The 14,094-nt window shown below is 37.3% G+C and overlaps 1 protein-coding gene across 1 annotated transcript in view; it reads left to right on the top strand.

The window, feature by feature from the left end:
• SLC6A2 (solute carrier family 6 member 2) overlaps nucleotides 1-7,989 on the top strand; it is a gene marked incomplete at both ends in the record, with an annotated part of 71,386 nt that extends 63,397 nt beyond the window's left edge. The window contains 4 exons of the mRNA XM_084269936.1: nucleotides 293-393; nucleotides 3,108-3,275; nucleotides 5,729-5,800; nucleotides 7,966-7,989. Of these exons, the coding sequence (XP_084126062.1) occupies nucleotides 293-393; nucleotides 3,108-3,275; nucleotides 5,729-5,800; nucleotides 7,966-7,989 (365 nt within the window). The remainder of the gene's footprint in view (nucleotides 1-292; nucleotides 394-3,107; nucleotides 3,276-5,728; nucleotides 5,801-7,965) is intronic.
• Between the last annotated feature and the right edge of the window lie 6,105 nt (nucleotides 7,990-14,094).

Raw genomic sequence — 14,094 nt, forward strand, 5'->3', positions numbered from 1 at the left:
CTATTTAAAAAAATGTGTGCCCCATTCACATCTGAAATTCTAGATATTTCTGAAATGCTGCTTTTCAGTGGTAATGCTACTGGCAACAGACCATACAAGCTCACAAGCATTTAACTCTTAGGTACAGTTATGTCAGACATCTATCTAGTCATTGAAAAGAGACCATTACTGTTATATGTCTTATGATTTGGAACTCATTACTATCTCCTTTCTGAAAAAGCAGATGGTTTTGGGTATGCCAGCACCTCATCAGTTTAGATTTACACCCATCTGATGTTCACATCCCTTCTAGGTGTGGACAGATTCAGTGAAGATATCCAGCAAATGATGGGCTTCAAGCCAGGCCTCTACTGGAGACTGTGCTGGAAATTTGTTAGCCCTGCTTTTTTATTGGTAAGTGTTAATAATTACTTCATTGTGGAAAGAACGATAGTATGTTGCTTCCTAGAATATACAAGAGGTTCCAAGAGCACAATATTCATTGTTATGCCTGATGATGTCAGGATGAATAGAAAACAGTCTGATTTAATACTTCGCACTGGCTAAATTTTATATAACATGTTTCAGTCATGAAAGTGTGAAAGAGAAGCTTTTTGTGGCTGTAGCCATCTTCTATTCCTTCACTTTATCCGGATTTAAAGAGAGAAGCTCTTCGTAGGGAACACTGAACACCTAGCCAGTGTTCTCCCTGTCCTTGCAGCATCCAGATGGACTAAATATAAATCATTCAGTTGGAAAAATCTAACCAGGGGTAAGAAAATGTGTTATCAAGAATTTATTTTTTTCAATGGAGCATTCCAAGATCACTGAATTGTGGGATGACACCTTAGAATAATATGCAACTACACTCGGTAATTACCTATGTGAAACACTGAAGAGATGTATTAGATATACCTTGTAGGCTGCTTGATGTGAAAACAAGTGCTTTATTACATTTGGGGGAGGGCGGGGGGGGAACATCCCAGAGTGTGAATTTGGTTGCTTTGTGTAAAGGTTAGATTCAGAACTGAACTACAGTTTTATACTGAGATCTTTTCCTATGCATATTTGTAAATCAAAAGGTTAGGATGAATAATATGGAAATTTGACTTGCTATGATTTTAGGAGACTATCAAGTGCATTAAAGTCATGTGTTCTTAAAGCAGTACCAGTATTCTAAAGATACACTGGGTAGGCTTTTATGACAGCCTTCATGTCTACCTTTTTCTTTTATAAAAAAGCTTCTGGCTCCTGTTTGTTACTAAGCACCTACGGAGCGTGTATTAATTATCTTATTAAACACTGATCTGTAGAGAACCTTGTGTGGAACTATATACTGCAGCACTTCAAACAGGCTGACTACTCAAGTAGAACAGAAAATTGCTGTATCAAGCAGCCTTTGGTTTTGCACACTAGGAGACTGTTGATAATATAATTTTTACAAAGAGTGAAGTTCTACCCAGTGAAAGCTGAAGTAATTCACAGTCTAACCTTCAGGCATTATTTGGTCAAGTAGCCCCAATACCTTTTAACTGGAACCTCAATACACTTTTTTTTTTCCCAGCTGGAAGTGCTGAATTTGGGACATACCACCTTAATTACTGGGTACCAACATGTTTTAAATCCCATGGGAATGACATCACACTGACTAAGGGGACACTGCAGTTTTTCTTATAGCTTTATGTTTTCTTAATTTTCAAAAAGACAACGCTACTGACTTATAAGGGAAAAGTAAATATGATTTACCTTCTTACAGCCATCTTTTGAGTTCATTATTCGATACATTTGGAAAATAAAGAAAATTATGTTAAATTTGCCAAAATGGGTTAGCAATGAACTTAGCAATTTATAAGTGAAAACTACAAAGATAGTAATTAGCATGAAAAAGGGTGGTCCACATTTAGCACACAATTTAAAACTGTAAATTCTAGAAATGTCAATTGATCAAAGAAACATTTTATACTACCTGTATGAAGCACACAAACTGTGTGCAGAAGAGACTGAGACCATAAACATAGTAAATGTAAATTAAAAGTATAAGATATAGTTTCACTGATAACTATAGAGAGAGAGCTTAGGATAATTTGGAAAAGGCTATAAAATTGTCAGAATTTGGTATAATTCTTGCCTTAATATTGTGTGCTTAGCACAAAGTGCGTCCTGGGACTGGTAGTGTATTACAGTAGTTGCTAAGGATAAATACACTTCTCTCAGATAAAGGTAAGTTGGGGCTGGTCAGGTATATGGTATTAGAAAATATCTCCATGAAGCTTTTCCTCCATGCTTTCTGCAGCTATGTACATCATCCCAAGAAAAATCTCAAAATGGAATTAAGATTTTTCTAACTGGGTTTCACACTGTCAGACTCCTTTAACCCACAACATCACCATCCTTGTGCAGCCTTTGAAACCATAGGCTCAAAATACACTCATTTGAAATTACTATACAGAGCAGAATGTATAGGTCCAGAGAACCAAATCAAGGAAGTCTGTATATTATGCAACCCATATGGATTTCCTAGGAGGGAACTAGGAGGGTACCCCACTCTTTCATTCCTGCATCTAGTACAGGATGAGGTAACACCAGCAGGAAAAAAAAAACCCAAACACCACCAAAATCCAAAGCCCCAAAACCTCCCGTTTGTTTTCCAGGCCTTAAGGCTCCGTGACCTTTCCTCAGTAAATGTATCATGTTGGAGTTTGCATCATGTCTCTCACTGAAAAATGGGCACAAAACTTCTAAATGAAGCCTAACACCTCTGGGAAACAAAGAAGGGGAAACTAATAGATCCTACAGAGGTGTTTCTTGACTACAGAATGTCTTTCTTACATCAGTAATACTAGTTTAAATGAGGCAGTAGCAGACAGCCACCTGATATTCCCACTAAAATATCAAATAATCTGTGTCTGGATTAAAATGATAGTTAAAATGAATTGTTAATACTAGTAAATGCATCAAGAACCTCAACAGTTTAAGCAGTAAGAGGCACAAAATAAATAGGATGGAAAAAATGTTAAAGCTCAGTTGAAATATACCTTAGCGTAACTGTCTACTAAACACATGAAATTGGTTTCCCACTAAATTTCTTAATCTCAAAAGTGTGTTTCATTTTATTCTTTCTTCCCTAGTTTGTTGTGATAGTCAGCATAATAAATTTTAAACCTTTGACCTACGATGACTACACCTTCCCTCTCTGGGCAAATCGCATTGGCTGGGGAATAGCATTATCTTCAATGATACTTGTGCCTGCCTATATTATCTATAAATTTATGAATGCGCGTGGGACCTTTAAAGAAGTAAGTGGAATGCTAATAAAATGTCATTTTATGTTACTATGAAATTCACTGGTTGGATATAAAAGTGGCAGTTTGTTTCTCTTACTCCTCAAAACTCATTATTTGTGAGCGACCTTTTGGATTCAACTGACAGATGGTTTAGAGTTAGGAGGCAGGATTACTGCATACTGTTTAAATTTCTAGATAGAGATTAGCTTTCAAGAAAGAATCATAATAATTCTGAAGAATTGATGCATGTAATCAATCTAATTGATGAGATATTTTGTTCCTTATTAAGAAATAATTTATAAATTATGGTATCTTCATATTCAGTTCTGGGTTATAGTCTCCAAACAGTTCTACCTAGAGTTCAGTCCAAGGTACGATTTATTCACTCTATACTAGATAGCGTGGCAAACTGTTATACATACAAAGTTAATTCAGACCTCTTTATTTTATAAGAGTGTCTAATCCACATGCCAGGAGGGTGGGATGAGCCTGCAAAGTACCCCGTATTAGGGATGACCTCTGGTCATTTAATGAGCATCCAGCAAGGACTGTCTGCCTTACTGGGTCACAGCAAGAGGTCCATTTAGCCCAGTACTGTCTTTAATAGCAGCCACTTAGTATTTCATTTTCTCTGTCAAATATGTATCTTTATCCCCTACTTCCTGGGATTATTTCAACATTCTGCTGAGGCCAGAATTAACACAGATTCTTCTATTGTCTTCAAAATGCTTGAGCAAACTTAATGTTAAAGGTAGACCAAGGTGCTGAAATAGATCTGGAAATCAAGAAAATTTTGCATAGAGATCGCTTATGGTCTCATCTAGCCTGTTGCTTTTTAACTACTTCAGTAAAAGAACCAAGGTACTAGACAGTAGCACCTTGCACTACATAAACCAAATTCATGCTATTATGCATATTGTTGCTTGATGGGTCCACTGAATAAAGCAGAAACTGAGGGAGAAAGAATTTGTGACCATCTTATTCTAACGATTTGTCTAACAGTAAGAAGTTTAACATTGCAACCTTAATAATTTTTTTTAAATTCTTTTATATATTTATGTGCAACATTAATTCTACTTAAAAGAACTGATTTCTGTGGGGAAAAAAAATCCATCCATATTTCCTTATAGTTCACACCACCTTACATTTATTTATCAATTCAAACTGGCATAGGATTACGGTTCACTGATGATATTAATTTTACCACTATTGTCATAGGAAATTATTAAAACCTCTTAAAACCTCTAATGGCACTCCAAAGTAAGATCCCCACCACTACACAGTACCAATTTTTCTCCTACCAAATTTTGTAATTTTATAACCTAACCTAGACTTTCTGGTTTACACCTAATCCTATTGCTCTCCTTTTCTACAGCTGGAGTTACACAATGGTATAACAACATGCTGACACTCTATGGCAAGTTTCTGCACCACCAGAAAATTTACCTAGAGAGAGTACACCCCCTTACATCAAACCGGCAGGCTGAAAGGGATAAATGCCATATTTCTAAACTATTACAATTGCCTCAATGCTAACCTTATAAAGGCACCGCAAAGTGAGACCGCCCCTTCACCTTCCCTGTTTTCATCAGCCCTGACATCTCAACGTTGTATGCAATTTCTACCTCTCATTTCCAGAAATTCTATAAACTCCTTTAGTTTTTCCATTCCTGGGGACTTATAAGCCCATTTTCTAGTGGCACTTAAGTGTCAAAGAATAATTTCTACTGGCCCAACAGGCTTTTGACAGCTTGCACAGTTTTACTGATATTGGGATACAGGAGCCTTTAGCCAAAACCACATTTGCTTATTCAATTTGTAGTGTTAGCAGGTTCTGGCTTGTCTTGTACGACTTCTGTAGACAATAACTCTTCAGTGCACCCATGAGAAACACAGCAAAAAACTACTATATTACACCCATTTAATTTTAAGAATACATCTCCTAAATTATGGGTTTTAAAGGTAAGGGGGGGAAAGTACGCTTTTAGTCTAAGGGGAACTCCTTACGTTGCTTGAAAGTTCATGGTAACCCAAAACCAACACATGACCTGAAATGACACAGCACAGGGTAGACAAGGACGGAAAGCTGGGAAATTGCTATTCTTTCCCCTCCCTCTGGGACTAGTCAACCTCATTACAGCACTACAGAAAACTGTGATGATGTAAGGTCTGTGATACCAACTTATTCCTGATGTTCTTTTCCATATGAACTTGATAAATATTTGGACTTACTATTTGCATATACTTTCTACTGTTGCTTCTTATATCAAAGGCTAATACCAAGGGTCTTATTATAAGCTTATTCACTCAATGGCTAAGTTAAAAGCACATGATGCAGTGATATTAAAAATGTAAGTTACCTTTTAAAATAAAGTTCATGCTACTTCCCCACTACAGATTGGGGATTACAGACATAATCCCGCTTCATATAGCTGACTTTTTCCTCTTCTTCCCATCTGGTTTAGAGACTAGCTTACTGCATCACACCTGAAAATGAACACCAACTCGTGGCCCAAGGAAATGTCAGACAGTTTAAGGTTTGTACTCTTTTCATCGTGCTTCCTCTTCTGATCTGATATCAACTCTTTCCTGACTTTAGCAACAACTGTAGGTTTGCACCAGTCTCCTCATAGTGGATATCTTTGCAGGTCTGTGGTTCTTTTTTCCTGCCAGCACGTGAAGATGGAGGAGGCTTAGTACCATGCATAGAACTCTGTTTAAAGACTTTTGGTACCTTCCTTCCTCAACTAAGTAGAGCCCACAATGTAACAGATCACTTGAATATAGTATTTTAAGACGTAGATCAACACAGTGAGATTGCACCAAGAGATGAAGTGATTTCCAAATTATCAGTCTGAGATGAAGCTAACTTTCCCCATAGCAGAGTGCTGTGTATCAGCAGCAAGAAAGGTGTTGATAACACCCCTGTGTTTTGGCTGTTACTGAGCAGCGCTGGCACACATCAAGGCTGCCTCCCCAACGTCTCCTCCTCTCAGCAGTGGGCTGAGTGTGGGCAAAATCCTGTGAGGGGACACACATTATGACAGCTGACTCAAACTGACCACTGGGATATTCTATACCATATGAGGTCTGCTCAGCAATAAGCAGCAGAGAGATAAGAGGAGGAACTTGGGAGGGGGGTGATTTTTTTAAAACAGTGTTTGTCTTCTGCAGCAACTGCTGTGCATACTGCAGCCCCGCTGACAGGAATTAGAGAATAGTCTTTTGCTTTGCTTCCAGACATGGCCTTTTGCTGTATTGAACTGCATTTATTTTGACCTGTGAGTTTGGGGTTGTTTTTCCCATCTTTTCTATTTTTCTCTCCTCCCTGTCTTCCCAAGGAGGGGAGTGATAGAACCGCTTAGTGGACACCTGGCATCCAGTGAAGGTCAAACCACCACACCAAACTGTCGTATGCATTTGAACAGGTCATAGCTTCTCCCTTATTTATTGCACAGAAATCTGAAATCCTGTTTCCTAAACTCTAACTATGTACCACAACACACAGTAGACCACAAAACAAATATTCATTGTCAGAACTTAGACACAATGGCCGTGATGAATTAATATGCTAGGTTATGTGAAACATGCTTTCCCTACAGGTCTACAGTTGATTGAAAACAGTGCTAGAAACTTCTTAAGCAACCATGAAAAATACGCTTTAGGATTCCAAACACAGGTTTCCTTTTAACAAACAAAATGAGCTTATTGAAATAAATTCCTTTTTGTAGAAGATAAAAGGGATGCAAATAGGAAGCTTGTTACCCTTATTGGCATTTGTGCTAGATGACTTTGTCTTCAGAGTTGAAAGCAACTAGAATTTAGCACATCACCTCAAAATGTGACCTAGATTTTATAGTTGTGGTTTGTATATTGGTATTGAAAAAAAGAATTTGCTTTTTGCTTACTCTGAAAAATACTGTTTGAAGTACAATTTTGGATTCTAAAGGAAATAATCCAAGTGTAGATTTATGGGATACAGAATAGAAGCAGGAAGAAAAGGCTTCCTGTTCCCTGACCACAATTTATTTGATGTGTCCAAGAATTAGTAGTAGCACAATACCTCTTCCTGCCTTCTCTTTTCCCTATTTCTGCCCTTAGTTGCCTGAAGATTTAATGTTCCAGCTGTAATAACTTGATTTTTCCAGAGGTAGATGTTCTGTGTGAATGGGCTATAAACAGCCATTCCTACACTTTACCAGTCTTTTGAACCTCAATTTATAATGGCAAAAAAGAAAATTAATTTAAATTAGAAAAGATTGTACTTAGAAGTAAATTCTTAATGATCGCTCAATCTATAACCAGATGGTAGGGCATATTAAGTTTGTGCTGTCTTCAATGAACAGATAGAAATAGGTTTTTTTATTGCTAAAGTATAGTTAGTGATTTGTTCATTATGGTTAACTTCATAAACAAAATGCTGCCTACCATAACCAAACAAGAACAAAATTTTTCTTCTCATGTATGTTCAGCAGCTCCAAATTTTAAAACTGAATTCTGAAACTGAATTCTGAAACTGAGAACTGAATAAATATCCTTTATTTTCAGCACATTTCTCACTGCATGTTCACGTTAGTTATAATCTATCCGTTATTTTGAAACCTCTTTGTAACTCTGAATTTCTCAATGTATTTAAAACTTCTTTCACTACAATGTTTTGAATCTGTAACATTATTAAACAACCACTTATATTGCCTTTCAGCTTCAACACTGGCTAACAATATGACAACCAAAAGGTTGAGGAAAAAGCCAATACGTTAAGCTAAACTGGGAATACAGAAAAGTTCAAAGCTCCCTCCATTATGCTTGGACCAGGCTGGCTCAGAGCTTATCTACTGACTCTTTGAGGGAAGACATCTGCTCTCTGTTCTCAATGCCTCCCTTCTATTACTTGGCTTCAGATGATCTTTAAAGACTCCATTTCATTTTTCTTATATCCTTTGGTGCCATGAGATCCCTACATGACCAAACCTTTGTGAGTTTTGCTATTGGCAGAAGTGGAGGAGGGGGAGGGAGCAGAGGAAAAGAAAGCAATCAACAAAAGTTAAGTGTTCTTTTATCACCAAGGTATATATTAAACCTTTCTGACAGTAATAATTCTTTCAAATATTCATTCCAGAAAACATATTAAACCAACATCACCCAAACATTCTTAGATCTAAGGAAAGATTACATCTCGATTATGAGGAAAAGGCAACTTTACATACTACTGTCATTAACTTTCCTACCATAATATCCTTTGGGATATAAGTTTGCATTCTCCTGAAGTGAGGACTCAGTGCTTCACTTTCAGTGGTTTGTTATTAGTTTCTTCCCTTGGTGAAGAAGTGTGTCTTTGCTACCTCTCTGTTCACTCCCTTTTCTGCCCAGTTTACTTACACAATCTGAAGAGCAGCAGGAACAAAACTCCTGTTCTAAGTACAAAAGACAGTTTAATACCACAATGTATTTAACTAAAAATATATTCCCTTATATCAACAATTAAAATGGCTTCATCATATGATTCACACTTTACAGACATTTTCAGTGAATATGAAAATTACTTGCAAATAAAGACACTCATTTTTTTGTTATATGTTGTTCCAAATAAATAACAGAAAATAAATAGAGAGAATGCTTTTTAGAGTTACAAAGTTTACCCAGAGGCACCAAAATACCAAACTTTGGTTTTACTCTCCCACTGTGAACACGCTATTATAATCTAACCTGGATTTACCTACCAAACCATAGTAAGATTGTGTGGAATAATTTAGAAGGGTATTTTAGGCACACTCAGTTCTGAAAGTCTATTCCAGCTCTCCTCTCTAGTAGCATTATGCAAGGTAGAAGATACAGAACTCTGCATTTGGGTGCTGTTCTTATTCTGTGGTCACTTATCACTGTAGTATCTTCCCAGTGATCACTAGATTTGGTATCTTTGAGTTATTTCTTCTACTTACTTATCATTAAATCTACAGTAGTTTTCAGAGGCAGTAGCTTCTCAGCAGAATCCAACCCAGAGTTTACCTCTGGACCCTACCTCTGAATTTCTTTGCCTTTATACATTCAATTCAGCTTGTCTTTTAAATGTATGTAGTGCTTCCTCTTTTTAAAAAGATCACTTAAAAGGATGGGGCTTTTTTTATTTATAATAGTTTTTGTCAAGGATTGTTGTTTTGTTCCCTTTTCAAAATAGTTCCACATAAAAGTCCCAAGCAATTTTGGCCATCGATTTCTGTTCAAAATAATGGAAGGCAACTTTTTATCCTTATTTATATCCTTTTCCTCCAACATAATCAATACTTTGAAACATGTCGAGTATTGCCTTTTTAAAAAAGTTTGTGACAAATAGCAATGTTATTTAAACAGGGTTTTAAACCCAAAGGCTACTTTCTTCTAATTATAAAGAAAGGGATATTTTCTGAATGGCTGGTTATACCTTGTTATTAAATATATTTCAAGAATAAAAGAATTTCAAATGTTGCCGTTCTAGTTCTATAATTACACAAAAGGCCAAACAGTGAAAACACAATGAGGGCTTCAAAAAAGCCATTCCATCGACTTCACAGTTAATCCCATTTTTATTGTTCACTACACTACACAAGAATCTTTTCATTGTTATAAAGCTTAGTTTTCAATAATACAGCTGCTTCAGTCACTGGCTTGGCATAGCTCAAAAGCTTCTTAGCACAGAGTTAATTACCACCATGTTTTGAAACTCGTGGGGGCTCTTTAATGTGGAGCTTTAATAGCTTGTCTTATTATATATTGTTTGGTTTAGCTCATGATTGGAAACACTAACAACCTGCATCAATGTTCACTTGGGACACACCACACCCCATCACCACCGTGATGCAAAACCCATGTAGGAAAAGTTACACTGCATCACTACTCAGCTCTGAAACAGGAGCAAAGCTATCTTAACATGCAAGTGAAATCAGCTTTACACAGCATGTTAGGCCTTCCTTGATAGTACTTTTAATACCAACTCCCAAAGCAATTACCTACTACATCATTTTTATTTCCTATTACTATATAATTTCTTATGTATAGTCAGTATTTATAGATCAGGACTCCTTTGCACTAATGCCATCTTGTTCTGAGGTTTTATAGGCAAATAATTTGCAATGTACACAGGAGACAATAGGCAAATCAAAGAAAGCAGAAGTCTTATTATCAGGAATAGCCCAAATCAAAAAGAAAGTAATACATATTGCATGACTGCATGGCAAGGCTTTAAGTTCAAGATGTGGCTCAAAGGAAGTCTCCTCAAAAATAATTCTGTCCCAAAGGTGGAGAACAACGTCTTCAGTTCTCCACAGAAGGTGATGCTCAACTACCTCATGCCTCTTCGATGATAAATGATGCTCTTAGACACAAACTAGCATCCATTCAAATACAAATATCTTTGTGAAGAACCAGGTTATATTCTCAGTGATAACAGTGATATAGTACAGACAGTCCAAAAAATACTACAGCTCTGGCACTCAGCTCCTCTTGGGGACCTGCTTGGAGCTACCTTATACCTTTTCAATACGGAAAATATCAAATGCCACTAAGATCTTGAATTTTCAGCCAAGCAGGTCAGTCTGTTGTGGGAACAGGGTCGCTCTGGAGACAAGCACTCTCTCAGATATCTCCATGGGATGATAGGTATATGGGGATGGAGTAGGTTGCCTACTTCCAAATGAAAAAGATTTTTTTATACAAGCTTATTCAAGATACATCACCTGCTTCCTGATCACACCTGCTCTTTACTGAGGTGGTGCTTAGGCACCAGAACAGGCTCCCCAGGGAAGTGGTCACAGCACTGAGCTTGACTGAGTTCAAGTAGTGTCTGGACAATGCACTCAGTCCTATGCTCTGACGTGGCTGGCCCTGTGTGGAGCCAGGAGTTGGACACGATGCTCCTTATGGGTCCCTTCTGACTCCGGATATTCTATGGTTCTCTATGATATTAATTTTTTTAATAAGCCGCCAGTGGGGAGAAATAAATGGAGCAATTAGATAGCTTCTTTGACAGTTCTAGAAAATATTTTCTTGATAGCCTTTTAATAATCTGATAAAGGAAGCAGCTTTCACATACTAGCATCTTTCTTCTGCTTTTCCTTTCTGTCACTGAAAAAGACCTGCCTGCAATCTACACTTTTTCACCAGGCCACAGAAAGTTGGTTAACACCAAGGAAACAGATGCTTTCTTTTCTTTGTACTACTGCTGCCATTCAGCAGAGCAATTCTTCATTGGTACTGTTTTAAAGCTATGTTCCTAAAAGCCCAGAGACAGTGAGTCTTTAATGGGCAACAGTCCAAAAAGCACTAGTGTTTGGCCCATTTGAACTGTATGGCTTTTGTCAGCTCTTCTTGTGATCTGTCGTGTCCTGAGGCATATGCCCTGGCACCACTTGAAAGGCAGCACACCATAGCGAGGGATTTTGCAGGAAATCCAGGATCAAACATGTTATTTTAAATATAGAATGCAGGAGAAGTACTTGGCTGTTACTATTGTACAGGTTCCCTAACTGCACGTGCAATGTATGTTGCATATCATTTTCCTAGAGGAAATTCAATATAATTGGTCATTTCTTCTCAGCAAAATACCACTTAAATGCTATTATTTAAAAAGATCAAACCCAAACATTTTGTATATACATCCACTTCTGATGCTATTGTTTTAACATGAACTCAGTTTATTTTGTACTGTTAGGTTATAGAAGGTCACATAGAAAATTCTTTTACTTTTAACATGTCTTTTGCAGCTCTTCATATTCAAACAGCATTAATTACCAGACACTTGCTTTTTCAATAGCACATCAATCCAGGATATGAACAAAAGTTTCATGAGGCGCTGGCAAACATTTAAGAATTTCTTTCCTGAGAGACAAATTAAAGCCATGGACCAGTAATTTCAAAAGAGATAAGACTTAGAAATGTTTTGTTTGCAGGGCCTGAAAGACTCAGACATGAGACAGTTACCACTGCTAGACAAATGACAGAATAGAACTACCTGTGGAAATTGTGTGTGCACTCTGAGGAGCCCCTTGGAGCAGTAAAATAGGATATTATTTGTTCTAATACACTGTATTTTCTCAGGACTAATATTTATGGTCTACAGATCAGCTCATGTCCTTAATTTAAAGGCCAAGATGATGTTTGTGATCAGACCCTTGAAGAAGTTTGGGGTCTTGACTACAGTAGAGACACTTATCTTCTAGAAACGCTTTCAGAAAAAGTCTCCTCCAAAGGAAAACGTGTTCAGTCTACCTTCCTCTGATTCATTCCCATGTTTCTGTTGCTGACTGTGGGCTGACTTAGCTAATAAGTGGAGAGTTAAGTTGTTAGAATACAAAGCTAAACTGTTTATAATACATTACAGAAGTCAAAAACACGACCTTGAAGTGACCTTACTAGGTTCATACCTATACACAAGCTGAAAGCACCATATGGACTACTTTAAGCAAAGCTTAATCACCATGCAGGAAGGAATCTGTAGCTGCTTGGACACCTGAATTACTGCAGATCTTCATTTACTAAACTAGTATTAGCTGGTACATGACAAACCTGCCATATTCTGGCTTCCTTTAAGCAAAAGGTACACTGTAGTACAGGATATTGCAAAACAGTTAGGAAATCTTTCTAGAACTTAGTTTACAGAAGTTAAGCCTTAAATTAAGCCCTGTTACATCTGCGACATTATCACTGAGTTTCAGAGAGGATCATATGCAGGGACTGTTTGTATTTCAGACCTTCAATGTCTAAGTGTTTCTGTACTGTGGGAAAGTTTTTTGTTTAACCATTTCAGGCTGTTGTCCACTAGACTTCAACTGCAGACTAAGTGCTTGCCCCACTCTAATCTATATTCTCAAAGGACAGGTTTTGTTGATGTTCACCCAAGATGACTCAAACTCACCAAGCAGGCACACATCCATTCCTTGGATGTGATTACATGTATGCTTACTTGGAAGCTGTGCCATGCAAAGAGAATTCTTCCTAGGCAAAAATGTCAGACTTTTGCACATTGTTTCTAATAAAAAGTTAGATCAATATAGGACCAAGATCCTTAGCTGGTGATTAATTTGTACAATGGTACTGTTCACTCTCAGACTGATTTTAGATGTATCTGCATGCATCAGACTACTATATAGAGAAATAGATGGCAGATAAAGACATTTCAACCAGCTGAAAAACAAAGCCAGCTATATCACACTTAAGTACAGCATGTGATCAGATTTCCTTCACCATTTACCAACAGCTTATGTTCAGACATACAGCAATCACTGTATGACAAACTGGGAAGCACACAGAGAAACAAAAGGCAGACAGAAGACTATAAATAACACAGATACCATGACTGTAACCAGTGAAACTGTCCTCCTTATAACATCTAGATGTCTATATGCAAATGGTTGGGATGGAGCCAAGAAGGGGAGAAACTGAGAGAGTCTCAGTCCAGCAGTGCAGCCAAGATGTATAGTAATCATTACTGCCACTACCCTTCACATGGAGAACTGTGGGACTTTTCTTGCCTAATTACCAACAGTAAGATTGGGCCACCTGAGTCCTTTGCTTTCCTCCTTTCTAAAGGTATTACCTTAGCTGCCATAATAATAATTTAAAAAAAAAAGTCGTTTTTCTTTAATAAGGAAACAGAATAAATTCAGTGAACTAAAAATTACTAAGTCTTAAGGTGACTCACTTTTAAAAGTGTCATTTGTTTCTTGGTCACTGCCAAGAAGCCTTGAACTTGCAGGTGACCTGCATTTGTAATTTCTGTTGCACTGTTTGTGAGCCTATCTGCAATACTTCACTTTTGTTTGCTATGGGCAATATCAGTTACAAAGGAAGAATCTCCAAA

The sequence above is a fragment of the Gallinula chloropus genome, assembly GCF_964237585.1.
Source record: "Gallinula chloropus genome assembly, chromosome: 13".
Lineage (NCBI taxonomy): Eukaryota > Metazoa > Chordata > Aves > Gruiformes > Rallidae > Gallinula > Gallinula chloropus.